This window comes from Phaenicophaeus curvirostris, chromosome 3 (genome assembly GCF_032191515.1).
Source record: "Phaenicophaeus curvirostris isolate KB17595 chromosome 3, BPBGC_Pcur_1.0, whole genome shotgun sequence".
NCBI classification, from domain to species: Eukaryota; Metazoa; Chordata; class Aves; order Cuculiformes; family Cuculidae; genus Phaenicophaeus; species Phaenicophaeus curvirostris.
Window position 1 is genome coordinate 94,664,408 of NC_091394.1, and position 19,665 is coordinate 94,684,072.

A 19,665-nucleotide genomic window follows, 5' to 3' on the forward strand; every position below is an offset into this window, starting at 1 on the left:
ATTACCACACTCACATAAATAGGTATTGCTATGACTCGTGAAGCTTAACCACTTGTAACTTGGGGAAAATACAATTGTAGGTAGGAAGAAACCTGGGAAAAGGAGGAATAAGGCTGGGAATAGGGTGACCTAAGGGATAAGAAAGGATGTGTTTCACCAAGGAAGGACATTGGGACATATAAAATTGCACATGCCCCAGTGCAGAAATGGAAGTCTATGTTAGATTCTGGATGGTGGGATAATCTCCTGGGGGTAGCTTGGTGGAAAAAAGTAGGTTTCTTTTATTGTGTTCATTCGCTGGGTTACTCTTTTTGCCATGCCTTATACCATGTTTTATAAGACTGATTTCCAGTGTTGAAGAAACGAGATCAAAAGAAAGAAGAACAAGATGAGAAATTACAATCAATATTATGCAAATTAGAGCAAAGCTATGGGCTTCAGAAAAAAAATGTAATAAGTAAGAGGGGGTGAATTGTGGGAATTAGTTGATAAGTTTTGCTTCAGCTGGTGTGCATGTTTAATTATCTTGTCATATAAATCTGTCATGTATCGAGAAATAATATGTGGACGATATCCAGACATGATGCTGAGCTGTCTAACAAGATGCAGTTGGCAACAATAACCTGACGGGAGTCTCCGGACATGGTTGAATATGCCAAAAATATATGAGCAGCCTTGAAGAGATTTATATTCTTTGTTTAAAACTAGTAGATACAGTCACTGTCTTTTGTAGGACCTTATGCCTTTTTTGGAAGGGCATCCAATTCAGTGCTGAATTGTATAATAAAAATATTATTATCTTTGCTTCGAAGACTTTGTCCTTTTTAATATTTTACCAGCGAATGAGTGTTTCTCACAGTAGTTTGGGGGGGGAGGGGGTTATGTATGCTGAACTCATGAAAGACGTCAAGTGTATTTATAAGAAATTCACTGTCATAGCAATGTCAGATGTTTCCACAAGATGTCAGAAGACGATAAGGATGAAGGGAGAAATGGAGCCTGCTGAATATCCATGTAGTGCTGGAACTGAAGCCACTGAACACAGCACTTCACTATCTTTGCACTACAGTGCTTACAGCTGCTTAAGATTCTACCTTTTATTAATAAATCAGTGCCAAAGAATCATAGGATGGGTTGGGTTGGAAGGGACCTCAAAGACCATCCAGTTCCAACCCCGCTGCCATGGGCAGGGGCACCTCCCGCTGGATCAGGTTTGATAGGAATGGTTGGACTCGATGATCCGGTGGGTCTCTTCCAACCTGGTTATTCTATGATTCTATGATTCCATAACCGCACAGTAAAGCTTGTAGCCCTCCTGTGAGCGCGCGGCCTCATGGGAGTTGTAGTCCCGCCGTCGTGACTGCCGGCAGCACAGCAACGTACCCTGTGGCCGAAGAAAACTACAATTCCCAGAGTGCCCTGCGGCGCAGAGGTGCAATTCCGGATTGCAAGGGGCTTTGAGCAACCTGATCCAGCGGGAGGTTGACGCTGCCCACGGCAGGGGCTTGGAACCAGATGGCCTTTAAGGTCCCTTCCAACACAATTCATTCTATGAAAAACCATCAGTTCCGGCTCCCCCGTGCGCCCGGCTGCATGCCGGGAGGAGGAGGAGCAGACGGGGGTCGGGACGAGGTGCCCATGGTCCCTCTGCGGGCGCACGGCCTTATGGGAGTTGTAGTTCCGCAGCCTTGGCCTCTGGCAGAGCGGCAGCGCCCCCTGGGTCAGGAGAAAACTACAACTCCCAGCGTGCCGTGCGGCGGTCGGGAGGGTGGGGCTAGAGAAAGGCTGGAGCTTTGCGTAATCTGATCCAATGGGAGGTGTCCCTGCCCATGGCTGGAGGCTGGAACTGGATGATCTTTAAGGTCCCTTCCAACCCCGTTCATTCTATGATAATCCATCACTTCCGGCTCCTCCGTGCGTCCCGCTGCACACCAAGAGCAGGAGGATGTCGGGAAGCGGGGCACCGTGCGGCCGGCCGTTCCTGTGCGGGCGCACGGCCTTATGGGAGTTGTAGTCTTCTCCGGCCCCAGGGGGCGTTGCGCGCTGCCCGCAGTAGCAGCGTTGTAACTACAACTCCCAGCGTGCCCCGCGGCTCCGCCCGCCGTGGGGACGGGGTGGGGGGAAGATGGCGGCGAGGCTGAGCGGCGGGGAGAACCGGCTGGTGTCGCTGCCCCTGTCGCGAATCCGCGTGATCATGAAGAGCTCGCCGGAGGTGTCCAGCATCAACCAGGACGCTCTCTTCCTCACCGCCAAAGCCACGGTAGCGGCTCCCCCTCCTCTCCCTTCCCCGCTGTTCCAGCCCCACCGGGCAGGGCTGGTGCCTCCCCGAGTCCCGCGGTGGGGCGGGTGGTACCGAGAATGCCGGCAAATAAAATCCCTGTCGTCCTGTCACTACGTGCCCTTGGGAAAAGTCCCTTCCCAGCTTTCCTGTAGCTCCTTAAGGTACTGTAAGGCTGCTCTTAAGTTCTCTCTGGAGCCTCCTCCAGGCTGAAGAACCCCAACTCTCTCAGCCTGTCCTCGTAGCAGAGGTTCTTCAGCCCTCTGATCATCGGTCTCTTCTGGACCTGTCCCAACAGTTCCGTATCCTTGTTAGGCTGGGGATTCCAGAACTGGATCTAGTACTCGAGGTGGGGTCTCACGAGAGCAGAGCAGAGGGGCAGAATTCCTTCCTTTGCCCTGCTGGCCATGTTTGTTTTCATAGTAGAATCATAGAATAACCAGGTTGGAAGAGACCCACCGGATCATCGAGTCCAACCATTCCTATCAAACACTAAACCATGCTCCCTAGCACCTCGTCCACCCATCCCTTAAACATCTCCAGGGAAGGTGACTCAACCACCTCCCTGGGCAGCCTGTTCCAGTGCCCAATGACCCTTTCCGTGAAAAATTTTTTCCTAATGTCCAGCCTAAGCCTCCCCTGGCGGAGCTTGAGGCCATTCCCTCTCATCCTGTCCCCTGTCACTTGGGAGAAGAGGCCAGCACCCTCCTCTCCACAACCTCCTTTTAGGTAGTTATAGAGAGCAATGAGGTCTCCTCTCAGCCTCCTCTTCTCCAGGCTAAACACCCCCAGCTCTCTCAGCTGCTCCTCGTAAGGCCTGTTCTCCAGCCCCCTCACCAGCTTTGTTGCTCTTCTCTGGACTCGCTCCAGAGCCTCAACATCCTTCTTGTGGTGAGGGGCTCAGAACTGAACACAGTATTCAAGGAGGTACATTTCTGGGTTGCAAACACACATTGTGGGTTGGAACTAGGTGATATTTAAGGTCCCTTCCAACCCACTATTCTGTGATTCTGTGACTGCTGACCCATGTCGAGCTTCTCATCAACCAGCACCCTCAAGGCCTTCTCTGCAGGGCTGCTCTCAAACATATCATTCCTCAGCCTGTATTGAAACCTTGGATTGCCCTGACCCAGGTGCAGAACCTGGGTCAGGCTCTTAGAATCACAGCATCATTAAGGTTGGAAAAGATCTCTAAGATCATCCAGTCCAACCATAAGCCCAACAGCCCAGTGCCCCACAGTGCTACTACACATTTTTTGAACACCTACAGGGAAGGAGACTCCCATCACTTCCCTGGGCAGCCTGTTCCAAAGCTTAACCTCTCTTTTGGTAAAGAAATATTTCCTTATATCTAGTCTTAATCTCCCCTGGCACAGCTTGAGACCATTTCCTCTCATTCTGTCACCTGGGAGAAGAGATCAACATTAACCTCACTGCAGCTTCCTTTCAAGCAGTTATAAAGAGCGATAAGGTCTCCTCTCAGTCCCCTTTTCTTCAGATTAAACAGTCCCAGTTCCCTCTGCTGCTCCTCATAACACTTGTTCTTCGGACCTTTCACCAGCTTTGTTGCCCTTCTCTGGATGTACTCCATCACCTCAATGTCTGTCTTGTAGTGAGGGGCCCAAAACTGAACACAGGATTTGATGTACGGCCTCACTGGTGTCAAGTACAGGGGCACAATCTCTTCCCTACTCCTGCTGGCCTCACCATTTCTGATCCAAGCCAGGGTGCTGATGGCCTTCTGAAATAAGTGTCCTCTTTATGTACACTTAATGTGGCATTTGCATCTTTAAACAGGGATTAAAACTGACAACTGTACCTGTGAATGCATTGTTTGACTGTTCTCTTTTGGTTTTATTTTTTAGGAGCTTTTTGTCCAGTACTTGGCTACATACTCATACAAACACGGCAGAGGCAAGGAGAAGAACGCTTTGACTTACAGCGACCTGTCTTATACTGCAGAAGAGTGTGAGACCTTCCAGTTCCTTGCAGGTATCTATAGCATCATGGTGAATTCAATATGTAATCAAGTTAGTGCTTTGGAAAACAAAATCTTGCTCTTATTGAATTCTTCTGTGAAAGCACAATTCTCCTACTGGTCATTAATCTCCTGTATAATGTTCAGATGGAACTCATAAACTACATCACTGAAAATGTTTCTTTGTGAATAGGAATTTTTCTGATGCTTCAAAATTATACAAGGCTAGTTAGTTCTCAGCATAATTGCCTTAAATTCCAGCAGCTCCACCTGAAAGTGTTCAGCCCATAAAACAAGAGCACTGCACATTTTAATGTGAGAAGTTATGTGGCCCCAAAATCACACATTTAAATCTGTAAGACTTGTTCTCAAAGTGATTCATCATGTGGCTCCTCTATCTCTTTTTACATATATATATATATATATATATAGAATGGTTTGGGTTGGAAGAGACCTAAAAGATCATACAGTTCCCACCCCCCGGCCATGGGCAGGGACACTTTCCACTGGATCAGGTTGCTCAAAGCCCCATCTAACCTGGCCTTGAACACTTCCAGGGATGGGGTTTCCGCGACTTCTCTGGGCAACTTGTGCCAGTGCCTCACCATCCTCAAGTAAAAAATATCTTCCTTGTATCAAATCTAAATCTCCCCTCCTTCAGCTTAAAACCGTTCTCCGTTGTCCTATCCGTGCACTCCTCGATACCCACCCCCACCAGCTTTCCTGTAGCCCCCTTGAAGTACTGGAAGGCTGCTAGAAGGTCTTCCCAGAGCCTTCTCTTCTCCAGGCTGAACACTCAACTCTCTCAGCTTGTCCTCGTATGGGAGGTGCTCACACACACTTTTTACTGGTATTTGGATTTTTGTTGTAACACTTAGCTCAGAAAAGTGATTGGCACAGGATATAGACTGAGAATAAGATATTCTTAGCCTGTTCTTTCCTCGTGGTGATAGTTTCAGATCACACAGTTTTTCTGTCTCGAGTCCATTATTATTGCCCTGAACTGCAGAAGAACTATTTCTACAGGACTTAGGTGGGAGACCTGGCCTTTTGAGTCTAAAGTCAGTTGAGTAATTCATTTTACATCAAATAAATACAGTTTATGAGCTGATAGTAAAGACAGGTACCAGTAATCAGTCATGAAACATATTCCTTATCTTTGATTACTTGTACAGGGTAATTCCCTCTTATTCATACAGCCATATAAGTCAGGTTGACTTACCTGGTTGTTCACTTAAGTAATAATGTTTTTAACAAAGCCACTTAAAGATTTCACTTCATTAGTGGTGTGGATCCAGCAGTACTAATGAGGTAATGTAAGTATTCAAACTGACAATAAAATAAACAATTCTACCTTCCAGATATCTTGCCAAAGAAGATCCTAGCTAGCAAATACCTAAAAATGCTTGAAAAAGAGAAGCGAGATGGAGAAGTGGGGGAAGATGATGAAGAGGATGAGGACGAAGAGGATGAAGATGAAACTGTTGATGAAGTTGTTGGTTCTTAAGACCAACAGAGAATTGCTTCATAGTTGATCACTGTATAAAGGATGCTATTTTTGTGACTGGAATCCAGATGCTGGATATATTTATATACTGAGCCATCTGCTTTTTTTTTCTTTAGGAGGTTTAGAAATTGAACTTTACACATGTTGAAGAATGGAATTCTTCCCTCAGAAACATGGCAGGCTAGGAAGAGATAATGTGAATCTGGCAGCAGAGCTTGCTCAGATGATTTAAAATTGCTTTTTTCAGACAATCATTGTTTGAATTTAACATCTTTTACAGGCAGCTTTCAGTCCAAAAGCTCTTTCAACCTCTGACCAAAAGGGAGTCCTTCCACAGTTTGTGTTTTTCCTCGGAAGATGAGGCAAATGGAGGTGTTCTACACAGTGTCTACTGTCCTTGGCCTTCTCCTCCCTGGAGAGCTGGTAACATATCAATGCCTGCCTGTTTTTTCTGGAGCAGTGCACAGTGTTAGCAGTGGACCAAGCCCATTAAATAGTCTTCCACAAAAATGGCTGCTTCTGTAATGTGGTGTGTCAGCACTGAAACAGGGTAGAGGATGAGATCCCTTCTGAGAGCAAACATGGTTCTGCAGCTGTGGTGGTACAAAGTCTGTGTGTTAGATGATGATGTAAATACATTCCTCCAGAGCCTTTGTCTCCAATGGACTCTGCTTCTGCAGTCTGTCTGTCACGTTCTACCAAAATGCACCACTGAAGTCTGTTAAATGTGGATCGTTGAGAATGAACAAACCTTGTACAGCTGGATTTTCCATGTGGGTTTGGTTTTGGGTTTTCTTTTACTAAAGAAATGGTAACCATCCTTTGTAGAACTTCATATGCAACTTCTAAAAATAAATGTTTTATATAAAAAGTGGCAATTAACGCGACAAGTTTCTGTGATTCTTTCCCCATCTTCAGTCACATACGTAATCAGCGTACAAGCCGAGCATGCTTGCTGCTCATCTTTCCTGGAAGGAAAAGGGGACAAGAGGCTGAGTGATGCAACACCACCTAGATCATGTGCTTTGAGTTAACCAGGCTCTGCTGACACACAACTAATGCTTGCAGAGTTTCAGGATCAGTCAGTCAGAGAGGTGACTGAGGTGTCTCCCCTGGTGTGCAGAATGCCCTGAGGGAACAAAAACTCCTTTAAATCAGGGAGGTAGAGGGCTCAAGCAACACCCTAAAGTTGCACGGTAAAGCAGTGCCAGGGAAGTCTCACCTCCCTGGCAGAACGATATTGCACTGTACTACAGAATAAGCTTCTCTTAGGTTGAAGGCACAAATACACTAAATGGCTCTTAAAACATAAGCTCTAGTAACTCCAAAATCTGGCACGCTCCAGATCTGTTCTGAGGAGGCAAAAATGGGGGCTTAGTCAGGTAAGATCAGAGACTGGTGGATGGGTAAAGCTATGGAGCCATACAAGAAATATCATCACCATTTTAAATGATCCAAGTATGCTGCACTACAAAAGATTTTTCCAAAGTTAACATGAATCAAAACCCAAAGCGTTCTATGATTCCATGAGCCATGGCCTCATCTTGGCCCTGGCAGTTTTGGTCTTCCTGTAGCTGCGTTGCCACGTGCACCTGGGGAGTGAGAACAAGCACAGACAAGGTCAGAGGTCCTTGGACTGCACAACGTGTCTTGGACTGCAAGACAAAAGGCAGGAATCGGAGGGAAAGCACAAGGAAAAGCCTAGCTGGAGGGTGGAGGAGCTGTGGTTCATAAGAAAGGATGTCCACAAGCAAAACGAGAAGGATGGATCACTGCTATGAGTGATTTTCCTCACTGCACCCCCAATTGCTTTAAGGTCCCTACCGACCCAAACCATTCTATGATTCTCCCTTTATAGGTCAGAGATTTCCTCTCTATCAGCCCCTCCCCACCACTGCTGAAGATCTCAAGGAGATGATGCACAGCATGGGCCCCTGCGATCCCTCTGCTCTTCCACAACTGCTCCTGCTGACTTTGACAGACTATTTTACCTCTTGCCAACCTTTCAGGCAAGAAGCTTCTGCTCATGAACCATGCATCAGAGCTGTGAGTACTTCAACCACCTCAGCTTAGGCTGACACAGCCTCTTCCTACGCCCAAAGGAGGAAAGTCCGTGATGCCAAGGAGAACCTGCCTTCAGGTACCAGGAGGATGCTATCAAGTCCCTGTCTATATCCAGTATGGGAAACTTCACTATAGACAGCTAAATCTCAACGAAATCACAGGCATCCCAAAGGGGGCTGGGGATGCAGGGGGAAAGCAGCCAGCTTTGCTCATGACACACATTCCTTTGTCTTCTTTTGGTTCTCAAAGTTTGCCATTGTGGAATGTTCCTGCACTGCAGGGAAGCCAGCTGTGAGGCGGGAGGCTGGTGGTTCCACTCGGAACATCCTGGCATGTTTTATGAAGTTCAGGGATTTTAGAGATGGAAACATGAGCCAGGGGACACTTTTGAGGATGGATCTATCATTATATACATATTTCTGGGTTTTTTCCCCCTACAATACTGGCTTGTGAGAGCCTTCCCCTCCCCACCCTAGCCTGCTCAAAGGAGATGAAACTTCCTAAGCTTGCAAAAATGACAAAAGAACTGTGGTTTCTAAGTATAAATTCTCATACTCCATCTGTCCTAGAAGTTTCCTGGGGGATGCTGAACATATTTTGTCAATTAGTGAAGCCACAAGGACTTGAACATTCTTCTGGATTCATTCAGCCAGAGTCCTCAATGGGGACTTCAGAACTGCCAAAATTCACCACGGCCATCTCCAAGGCCTTGCATCTGCCAAAACTTGTTGCCATCAAAACCAGAAGTGGCATTTGTTTTCCCCAAGAGCTTGACACAGAGCAAAACCACATCCAATTCAAAGCAGCATTTCAAAAATAAGGGGGAATAAACCCTGTGCCTGAAAAGGATTTTTAGTGGATTGAGAGTAGCCCTGAGGAGAAGGACTTAGGGGTGTTGGTGGATGAGAAGCTCAACATGAGCTGGCAATGTGTGCCTGCAGCCCAGAAAGCCGGCCAGATCCTCGGCTGCATCAAAAGAAGTGCAGCCAGAAGGGTGAGGGAGGTGATTGCGGCCCTCTGCTCTCACAAAAATGCATCTAGAGCCCTGCATTCAGTTCTGGAGTCCTCAGCACAGGAAGGACATGGATCTGTTGGAGTGAGTCCAGAGGAGGGCCATGAAGACGATCATGGCCCTCTTATATACATGGCCCCTTCTCCTACACAAGAACAGGCTGAGAGAGTTGGGCTTGTTGAGACTGGAGAAGACAAGGCTCTGGGGAGACCTTCTAGTAGCCTTCCAGTACTTAAAGGGGGCTATAGGAAAGCTGAGGAGGGGCTCTTTATCAGGGAGTGCAGAGATAGGATAAGGGGGAATGGTTTTAAGCTGAAAGAGGGGAGATTTATATTGGATATTAGGAAGAAATTGTTTCCTCTGAGGGTGGTGAGGCGCTGGCACAGGTTGCCCAGAGAAGCTGTGGATGCCCCATCCCTGGAAGTGTTCACAGCCAGCCTGGATGAGGCTTTAAGCAACCTGATCCAGTGGGAGGTGTCCCTGCAAAGGGTTTGGAACCGGATGATCTTTGAGGTCCCTTCCAACCCAAACCATTCTATGATTCTATGATCGTTTTAGATTTGATTCTGAGCTCTGTCAGCAAGAACCGAGCACCAATGGCTATTTCCGTACACAGGGACTTCCCATGTCTTAGGATTTCTCCATCTAGTAGCTCCACACTCCCACGATGTCCTCCCACTACTCTTCTCCACTCACTATGGAAATTCCAGCCATGGATACATCCCACTGTGTGCTCCTGGGAAAAACAGCCTCACGGTGCACCAGTAACTGCGGGAAAGTGGCCAGATTGAATGAAAAGACATCACACGGAAACGTGTAAAGATGAGGAATTTTATTTTATTGACATACTATGAGGCAAAACAAAATTGACACCATACAAAATAACTTTATAAAATATCATTCACATCATTATTTTGTCAGGAATTACAGCATTCTGAGCTTGTTACAAGTCTTATGTTTTGAGGTGAAAAACACTATGCTAAATCTTTAGTATTAGTTGTTTATATACAGTAAGAAACCAAAACAGAAACTGTTAGGTTTTTCATGAGTTTATTGCAAAAGTAGTGCAAACTATTTTACCTTGCAAGCTGTAAAACAAACTTGGGAAAGGACCCACCTAAGCTTAAAAACATGACAATAAATGCTCAATTTCACAGCCTTTGAAGCTTCCTTCAACAGTTCTCAACAAAGAAATTCCCCATCTCTGCACATGGTTAGATTTCGTACTGACTCGGAAACGAAGAAGTAGATGACACAGCCACCTTAGCACGCAGCCAGAGAGCAGGACGGGGCCTGCTCGGACACGGGGCACAACTGGAGCCGGCGTCTGGGCAATTCAGCGCACAGCACGGCCAAGCCCGTGTCCTGCTGCTTCTCCATCACCTCCAAAACCATCGCCCAACAGGGCAAGTTTGGTCAGTTTGGTTTCCCTCCAGTAAATAAAAGCTGCCCCTCTCCACACTTGCATTTGAGGAAAGAGTTGAGAAAGCGGTACGAGCAAAAAAAATAATGACAGAAATTAATTAGGAATGTGCATTGTCTGTTTTAGGAATATAGTATCCTTTTCCTGAAGTCTCCTTTAAAGCGTGTTTTCCTCATGGTTCCCCTTCCCCTCACGTACACAATTCAGGGTAAATCCCATCCCGATCTACTACACGAACCCAAGGAAGGATACTACATTCTATGACAGCGACAGAAAGAGAAGGTCTAGAACGCTACCGGGGTCCCCCAAAGCAAAACAGGTTGTGAGTTATCGACTAAAACCAACTAACAGCAAACAAATGCTACATGAAAAATGGTAAAGGAACAAAATGCAGCATATTCAGGCTCTTTTATTTTTCTTGAGGTACCTATATAAATATTACCTTCTGCCCAAAGTACTATTGGTTTTGTTACAAAACTAAAGTCCTTACCATGAGCCAATTGCAGGGCATACATTATTACTGAGAAAGTGCAACCATGCTGATAATTCATGTGCAGCATTAAAGGATGATTAGGCTTTAGAAAATATAGCTTAAGTATTGACCTGATGGAGCGGTTTTAGAAAAACATTTAACAGAGGCGTTTTCCTTTTGTTCGAGTCTCTCTGCAGCAGAAAGCCTTAGGAAACAGCTTTGAAGTCCCGCCACGATGGAATGTCAGCACTTTTACAATTCCACATAAGAGATTTTTCTTTCATATTGAAACTAACTACGACTTTACAGAAAAGATCCCTCCTCTGTATTAGGTAAAAAGTCAATTTTGGTTGGTTTTAACTTCAAAAAAAACCTGATAGCATTTCACAACTTAAAATTGTCCAAAAAGGTATTATTTTTTAGAAGTAAAAAAGGTTCTCAGAGTAGAAAAAATTACATGTAGTTGTAAACTGTTACATATAAAACAGTGGAAAATTCAATGATGTTTTAATCCCTTACCCTCATGCGTGTATCCCTTCATTTTATAGAGACACGCACACACAGAGAACTGTGTACTGCACGTGTGTACGTGTGCGTCTATAGATCGATACACACAGAGATGCCCCTATCTAGGGTCGGGATTATGTATTCCAAACTTATCTTCACTGGGTATTTCTGTTCTGCTCTGACACTGTACATTTTACGACACTGAAAAATACTTTAAACTTTGCTAAAACTCTGGCTTTTTTGTGGCTTTTTTTCTTTTTTTTTTTCACTTTGCCATTAAAATCCATTTGCTGTTTTTAATTATGAATCTGATTTTTGATTGTTACGCACTGGGAAGAAACACAAAGGCACAAAGAATAAAACTCAAATACAATATTGTTGTCTCCGAACAATAAGCCCAGAGGTTGCGGCTGGCAGGGAGCCGCCTCCGTAGAGGTCAGTCCTCACACGCTGTTTGGTCGCTTTTGCCAATCTCATCGACAATTTGAGTAAATAGCACCCAACTGCTTACATGAGGTAGATCCAAATCGGGAAAAAAAAAAAAAGAAAAAGAAACCTGGGTCCCCAAGGTTTTATTTGCCTCTATTTAAAATGTTTTAAGGATTATCTGTCAGTCATTGAGAAGTGGAAATGATGGCACCGTCTAAGCAAGCACAGAACTCGAGAGCAGCTTTTTTTTGCTGTAAATTTAAGTGTTAAATCGCAATCCTCCTTCAGGCAGAGATTTCCTAGCAGGGGGAGGGAAGACAATATGTTCAACAACAACAATGAAGCTGAGATCTGGGAAAGCCGGTTGTTGGCAGAATGCAAACGCCAGAGAGCCAGGGTTCTGCAGAGCAACAGTGACAGCCAGCGCCTAACGCGGTCACAGTGTAGAGATCTGCAAGCTCCCCTTCCTTTCTCAGGTGAGGAGGCTTCTGCTGCTGCTGCTCCAGCTTTCTGGGAGCCTCCTGCTCGCGCTACACAGTATTTTTGCATACTCTGACAAATTCATCTGTTTGTTAAGGCTTAGTTTGAAGTGGCGTGGCCACCCAGCATCACGCAAATGGTAAACTATGCTAGCAAGATATACACTGCGTATTTAAACTACACGCACCTATGCGGAACCTCGTCATCCGAGTAATGTAAAGCAACACTGATGATCGGTGTAGACAATCCTACAACGCTGCTGATGTTTCAAAGTCAGCTGAGGGTAGTTCTGTGTCTGCTTTTTGCATTACAAGTGCTACTCTCACCTGAAACAGCAGCACAGCAGTTATATACTGTGAGCACAAGACACGTTAACAGAGACGCAACACAAACAAACGAGCCAGCGCATGTTTAGTACCACTGGAAACGAGGCCCTTAACATCATAGCTTTTCTTTTTCCTTCAAAAAATAGCAAACTTTAAATGGTCGTTAAAACATTTTGATTCAAGTGAATATTTACAATAGGAAATCTCTGATTTTTGGTTCATTTTTCAGTTATTTTATAAAAATAATAATAAAAAGAATTTGAAAACTACAGAACAGAAGATCAAAACCTTAACAGCTGTCAGTTAAATCCGCAATGGACCAAAATTAAGGGAAAACACAACCCCTATGGATTTAATCAATACATTCTCTTTTCTGTCTCACCCTCCCGAGATCAAGTTAACCACTTTGCTGCACAGAAACCTGGGACTGGATCATTACTTACGTAAAGTTAAAAGATTTTTAATTATATGGTGCTTTGTGATTTTTGTGATTGTACAAATGAAGTCCTGTGGAAGCCGGTGAAATTGTGCTTTTTATTTCCTGCAAAATACTGCCTTTCTCTCTTCTATAAACAGTCCTGCTTTCCTTTCACTAACATATGTACGTGTATACACATACATGCATGTGGATACACACACATATATAAAATCTACTAAGCTGAATCAACAATTTACTGAAAACAAATGACTACATCCTTCAGGACTGCACATAACTGCCAGCTAAGCTTCCTCATTGCACCTAAAATTTGATTTTCCAAGATAGATAACTCTGAAACTTACTCCTCAATGATATTTTTGGTTCAAGTAGGGTTTTGCTGTGTTTTTTTCTCTTTCCCACCTCGCTTTGTCAAATGGACTACTGGTAATTATTCCTTAAGTAAACTTCATAAAGGAAAAGCACATAACATCTAACCCTTCGCCACTCGAATTATTCCTGCTGCCTAAACCATGGTAATAAAGAACTGGAAAAACATAACGATCTCTTGGTGGGAGATGTTCTGGGGATTCAACACCGGTGGACAACTGAAAGTCAGCTGAAGATTCAAGTAGGTCAAGCAATTAGGGACACGCCACTTACTTTAAAATGAAATGAGAAAGTCATCACTTATAAATGAGATGAGCAATTTAAGGGCATGGTCTTGTTAAACTCCCTGAGAAGACACATCAGGAACAACAAGATTAGGGTTGATACACCTTATTATTTTATATCACAGGAAGAGCAGGATCTGAGCATCTCACAGCTGATGCAGAATTAACTTTGGTGAAATTTAGAAACAACCTTCTGTGTGTGTTACATTGACACACAACATATTTGATCCTACCCACAGCACACGACCGACAGTTGAGATTTTGGGGAGCCCATAAAGCACAGACCAGATCTGAACCGAGTCAAGCACACGACAAGCAAAAATATGCAATTTTATGTACACTGGCACAAGCGAAGTTTCCTCTGTTCATGGATTTAAAAACAGGAAAAGCTGTTAAATACCAAGTAGAGTCCACAGTAAACGTTTTGGGTTTTTTTTCTGACAGGAAATCTAACAAAGCCAACACAAAGAGCACCAGCCAGGGGACTGGAAACTCCCAGGCTTGCTTGCTGACCTTTTCACAATTCATGCTTGCCAAGCGCACTCAAAACACCATCAAACAGCCAGGAAAGCTTAAATTCATATCTCAGGGACAACTCCTAGGCTCGCTCCCAGATTAGTTCTATCTGTAATCCCTGCTGGGGATCAGATGGCAGTTTTTCCAGCAGGTAATTCTGTTATGCATAAAGGCAGGGGGAAATAACAAAACTAAAGCAGCTTGATACAACACAGCACATCCAATATGTGGGGGAAAAATAGCTAAAATCTGTGCACTTTTAAGAACCACATGGAAGTGAATACGCCCTTTAATACAGATTGGTAATGGAAACACAAGGCTCTTCCAAACAAAATAGGTAAGTCGGTTGATTCAAAAGTGGCCACGGGGTTTTGAGATGCATCTGTTGAGGGAGCACATGGACAAATTCAAAGCCTGTTCTGAGGATGTTTAGATGGGAGGGAGTCACCAGCTTTCATCCTGTGCTCTGGGTCCCCTCTCCTAGCGTCAACACACGTACAACTCCCAAGACCTTGGCTTGCTCACGTCAACCTCTCACACCTACAAATTCAGTGAACGCCCCTGTTCTGGCTCCAACCACATCCAAAGCCCTCTGATACGGACGGCTGAAACCAGAAGTCAACTGGAGGGACCTGGCCACCAACATTCCCCTTTTGGGGAATGGGCTGCCAGAGGTGCGCGGGATGGGGCTGCAGGCAGGGGCCCCTAGAAGGCAAGCCAGAAGGTAAACCAAGAGTATTATTTTACTGTCACCTTAAGGAGTGCTTCATTAGTAGTTTGGCAAGAAAATACTCCATCTTGCCTCCTTATCTCATTTCCCTGAGGGATGAGGCAGCCGGCACAGCGCAGATGACATTTCTCTTCCATACAGTCATGACAAGCACCTAGCACAAGGCTCTTCCCTCGCTTAAACTTCCTGATGTTCCCTTGGGTTTGTGGACCTAGTCTGGAAGGCACACAATGTTACCCCTGCTGCTTTCCAAGGATACGCTCACACAGAACCACTTCTGTTCCACGCTTTCAGGCCACAGCAACATCAATAATGTCTACAGATTGCTATCAGCAGATGTAGCGGAACATTTTCTACAAAGAACCCATTTACTCTAGTGCAAAGCCCTATACTTCATGCTTTTAGGGGGAGTTTTGTTAAATTATAACTGAGAAATTAATAAAATTTGGAGGATTTTACGGACTCAGTTATTAGTGAGCTTATTTATTCAGTTGCTCACCGCTGCCCAACAGAAATTGGCTTCCAGAGAGTCACAACTTCAGCAATCCTCCCTGCCATCGATCAGCTTCGTTAGTGTCCATGCCCAAAAATTAAGACAGTGAAATTGCAGATAGCATAAAACACCAGCAAACTTGCTTCTTAGATGCCAACATCTGTAGCATAAAGCCCAGTTACTTTTAAATACTAAACCCCCCAGCAACACTGCCATGAAACCATGCACCAGCTGTGCTCGAACAAGCAGGATTTCTGTCAGCAGAGTGGTTAATTCTAAAATGAGGAAGCTTGGTTGGATTCATTGTAAACAAAACACGATGCATTAACATGTTTTTTTTCTACAGTTTCATTTCAGGTCATTTAAAGCACCTTAAGTCTTCTTGCACTTACTTAAAGGTTGAGTTACAGCCAGGGTGCTGCACATAACTGACACTAAATGCTGACAATATGAACACACTCAAAGTTGGGGTTATTTTTTTGGTATTTTGGTTTGGTTTTTCCCCCTGACTTCAAGATTATGATCTTCTGAGCAGGAAATTTTGCATTGTCACTGTTACAGTCTTCTGTCAACTTAGCTAAAAAATAAGCTAAAAAATATTGCAATATATAATTTTTGCCTCAAGATTCAAATATATCTCAAGCACCTTCATGTCATTTTCTGGGAAAGCCTGACAATTTTTGGCCAATAATTAAAGTAGCAAAACATTTTTTATTGGAAACAACAGTATACAAACTCAGCGAGTGAAGGGCTGGGTTACAGAGGGAGTCGCTGCTATCCAACAGAAACAAACGCGCCAGACATGCGACTTGCCTCACCATTTCTGATACCTTCTAGATACCTCACAGCAATACAAGCCACATCTACACCTCAGGAAGACAGAAGGAGCGACAAGCAGCCGTCCAAGATCACAGTATGGCACCGCTAGCTCTCCAGCAAGAAATAACACAGTAAAAATACACTTCCTTTCGGAGGATTTTGGCTGCTTAGTAGTAGATTCACTTTAAACTTACTTAATCTGCAGAGGAATAGAGGAGGTAGCCTTTAACTGCATCTGCTTGCTGAAGAGTCTTAAAAAAGAATCACCTTTTGTAGTGATTTGGCCAAGCCATTACATTCATATTAACACTTCAAAGAAAGAAACAATAGAGAAAAGCAACTTAAACACTAAATGAGATAAACTGGATTACGTGCCACACCAAGCACACACCCTTTGGATTAAAAGCATCTCAGAGGAACACATCTTTGCAGTCATTAACCCTCAGAAACAGGAGAAAAACCCTCAGAAACTTGCTGTCTGACATTTTAACGCTAAGCGATGGGGCTGGAGTCTGGGTCTCTCCTGTCCTCGAGGGTTACAGAAGCAAAAGGCAGTTACTGATGGATAAGAGATTGATGGCTTTCTCATGTGGGCAATCAGAGAAGCAAGGCTATCTCTTAGTTCTGAGCACTAAAACATCTACTACACTTAATAATCCCACACCTGCAGAGGTATAGAGAGCAAGACACTGTAACTTGAATCCCAAATCTCTATTATTCCACTAATTATGTCACACAGACTGGTTCTTCTCCATATGACACAAGAATTCTGAGAGATCTAACGGATATCAAAGACTGGCATTTGAGGGTTGCGCAGGCAAGAGACACATCGGTAGCTTAAAAACTGCCTTTGTATCTTTACAGTGTGGGAGGAATGTGCATAGAGGAGAGGAGTAAGAAATATTTTATAAATACAGATGAACCCTAAATCTCTCCACTGTAATAAAGCAGCCGTGTCCTTGGATTCATACCAGAACGCAAACAGAAAGTATAACAACATTTAAAACCAAAGCTCATCTCTCAATACTGTAAAATTTGCCAGTATTCCAAGAAATACAACGATGAGGAATGGCATCCACAGCATTTCAGGATTTGCTATACCTAGTGATATTTACAGTATTTTCGAACAGCTACAGCAGATGCAAAAAAGAAGTCTTACAGTAAAAAGGGAGGTTAAAACAACATCAGTGCAATTACCTTCTGCTTTAAGTTCTCCTTAGAAAAGATGGCATGAATGCGTCAAGAAGCACGTTACCAAATGTAATATAAAATTTAAAAATAATGTACTGGGTTGCATTAGAAATCAAGGAAGCCACACTGAGAGGACGAACACACAAAAAAGAGATGCGACTGCAGGAAAAGTGTATTAAAAAATCAGAAAAAATGTGGTTTTATTACACTGGTATCAAGTGTGAAAAATACTGAGTGAGAACTTTTTTTTACATTCGTTTATATAATGTGTAAAAGATCTCTTAGGAAAAAAAAAAGAGTCCCTTATGGGTTGTCTCTGCCACCAGAGATGCCTACTAGATTACCTCAAGAGGCAAGTGTTGTTTATCTGCATCTCCAATGGTGCTGGTCCTGCATTTCTAGTTCTTGTAGTTTTGGATAATCCTGACTTGTAGAACCAGCCTGTTCTCACCTCAAAATATCAACGTGCTTCCTTGAAAAGAAGCAATCTGCATGCATACTGAAGAGCAATCAATCTACTAAACTTGCCTGGGCTGGGGCTGCCGATGCAGATTCCCTCCTATCCTCGAACTCAGTTGAGTTTTAGAGGTTCACTGGCATAAGAAAGATTGGGCTTTCTACAGGCGAGACGCACACGGCCACTGTGCGTGAGGACTTACTGCTGCAGTACAGGAACCAGCAGTGGCAGCAACGCACAAAGCCCTCCAGATCACAGTTTTCTATTTAACAGAAAGCCTTGCTGCACACCCACATTAAACTGCAGATAAAAGCTTTAGGAGCACCTTAACCTGGTTAGAAGCTTCAATCTTTTCAAGAAGTAACCTGGGCATACAAAAGCCTGAACCTTCACACCTACCTGTCAAAAGTTTCAACTAAAAATCCTTCTGGAAATAGTCTCTCTCAGGTCACTTATAAAAATGATACCCTAATGTCGGAAAACAACTTACTTTTAACATGAACAGTGGCTGCAGGAGATACAGAGTGTCAGAATTGAAGCTAAACCTTTGCAACTCTTGCTTTTACAGTCAGGGGACATTCCCCGGAAGCCTGGACAAAGATAAAAAATATTTAATATGGATTTATTGTTCAAAGCACAAAGGTTTCCTGTAAATTTTCCATGCTGGCTCTGACAGATTAAGACACATCACCTTTCCCTGACAACTCGCCCAACATCAGACAGATCTAGAAACAAGGAAATTCTTATGCTAAAGCTTCTGTAACATCCAAGATTGTTGACTGTTACTCAGCAAGCCAGGTTTGGTTGCTGGAATCTTCAAACCCAACCCAAGCCCAGATAAGGAGATCTAAATCTCACTCTGTACATCAGTGCATCTACACAGAGTAGAAGTGTGAGGATTGCATTGGTCTATCTGGAATGCCAAATTCATCCAAGGCCAAATCCACCTACTTCCAACACTTTGTCTTAAGGATTGACCCAACTCTGTTTCCTGGGTGCTAGAAGAAGTGGAGTGGACATGTTATAATATTCAGCCACTGGAGCAGAAATTTCCAAAACTAAGGAAACCTAATCATTGCATTACCTCTGACATAAAAAAATAAGACAACTTTTAGGTATTTTATCTTTGTTGATATTATTTTTCACCTCCCAACAGGAGCACTTTGCTGTTTGTTTTTGGGGGGTTGCAGAAGAACCACATGCTTCGAAAGGACCCTCTGAAGTGCTATGGTCCAGCCCCCCACCCAAAGCAGGTCCAGTGAGCTGAGACCGCACGGAGACCTGTCCAGCCAAGTCTGAGCCTCTCAAAAGACACAGATTCTACAACCTGTTTCAATCTTTGAATGGTTTTGTTTCAAGAGTGTTACCATTTTCATTAAAAAACTCAGGAGAAAGCTAATCCATAGCAGTCAACTCACTAATCTTTATTCCTCTCTCAAACACGCTCCTTTAAAACACAAGAAATACTGCAGTACTGGTAATGGTCCGTTTGCCCATCACAGCGCTCATGCCTGCAATGGCAAAAAGAGATTTTTGTCTCCAGGATGCAATTTCTATCCGTTCTCAGACTGCTAAGCACCAGGACTGCCTGCGCTGACGGCCAAATTCAAGCACAAGCTCATTGCCAGGAGCCTCACGGAGAGCAAGAGGAATGCAAGGGATGAGGTCCAGCCCTGAGTCCTTTTGCAACAGGAGTCAGGCAACTCCCCTGTGGGGGTTGAAAAAAATTAACCCATCTGCCAGAGTGTAACATACATTTGGTTATTGCTGGCCTCAGCTGCACAGTGACTTAGTGGTTCTAGCTGTCAGCCTCAGCTGTGATCACAACAGCAGGAATGTGGGTGAGAGAGAGACATCTTGAGCTTTGTGTTTACCTGAGATATTGCTGTTCCTA

At 44.1% G+C, this 19,665-nt stretch overlaps 2 protein-coding genes across 2 annotated transcripts in view; one reads left to right on the forward strand and one right to left on the reverse strand.

The window, feature by feature from the left end:
- The window catches only part of AGO2 (argonaute RISC catalytic component 2), a 124,183-nt gene that overhangs the window by 42,225 nt on the left and 62,293 nt on the right, over window positions 1–19,665 (reverse strand). The window lies entirely within an intron of this gene.
- CHRAC1 (chromatin accessibility complex subunit 1) lies at window positions 2,112–6,645 on the forward strand. The gene is made up of 3 exons (XM_069853144.1): window positions 2,112–2,260; window positions 4,144–4,270; window positions 5,618–6,645. The coding sequence occupies exons 1-3, from the start codon at window positions 2,126–2,128 to the stop codon at window positions 5,761–5,763; spliced, it is 408 nt and encodes a 135-aa protein (XP_069709245.1). The 5' UTR covers window positions 2,112–2,125; the 3' UTR covers window positions 5,764–6,645.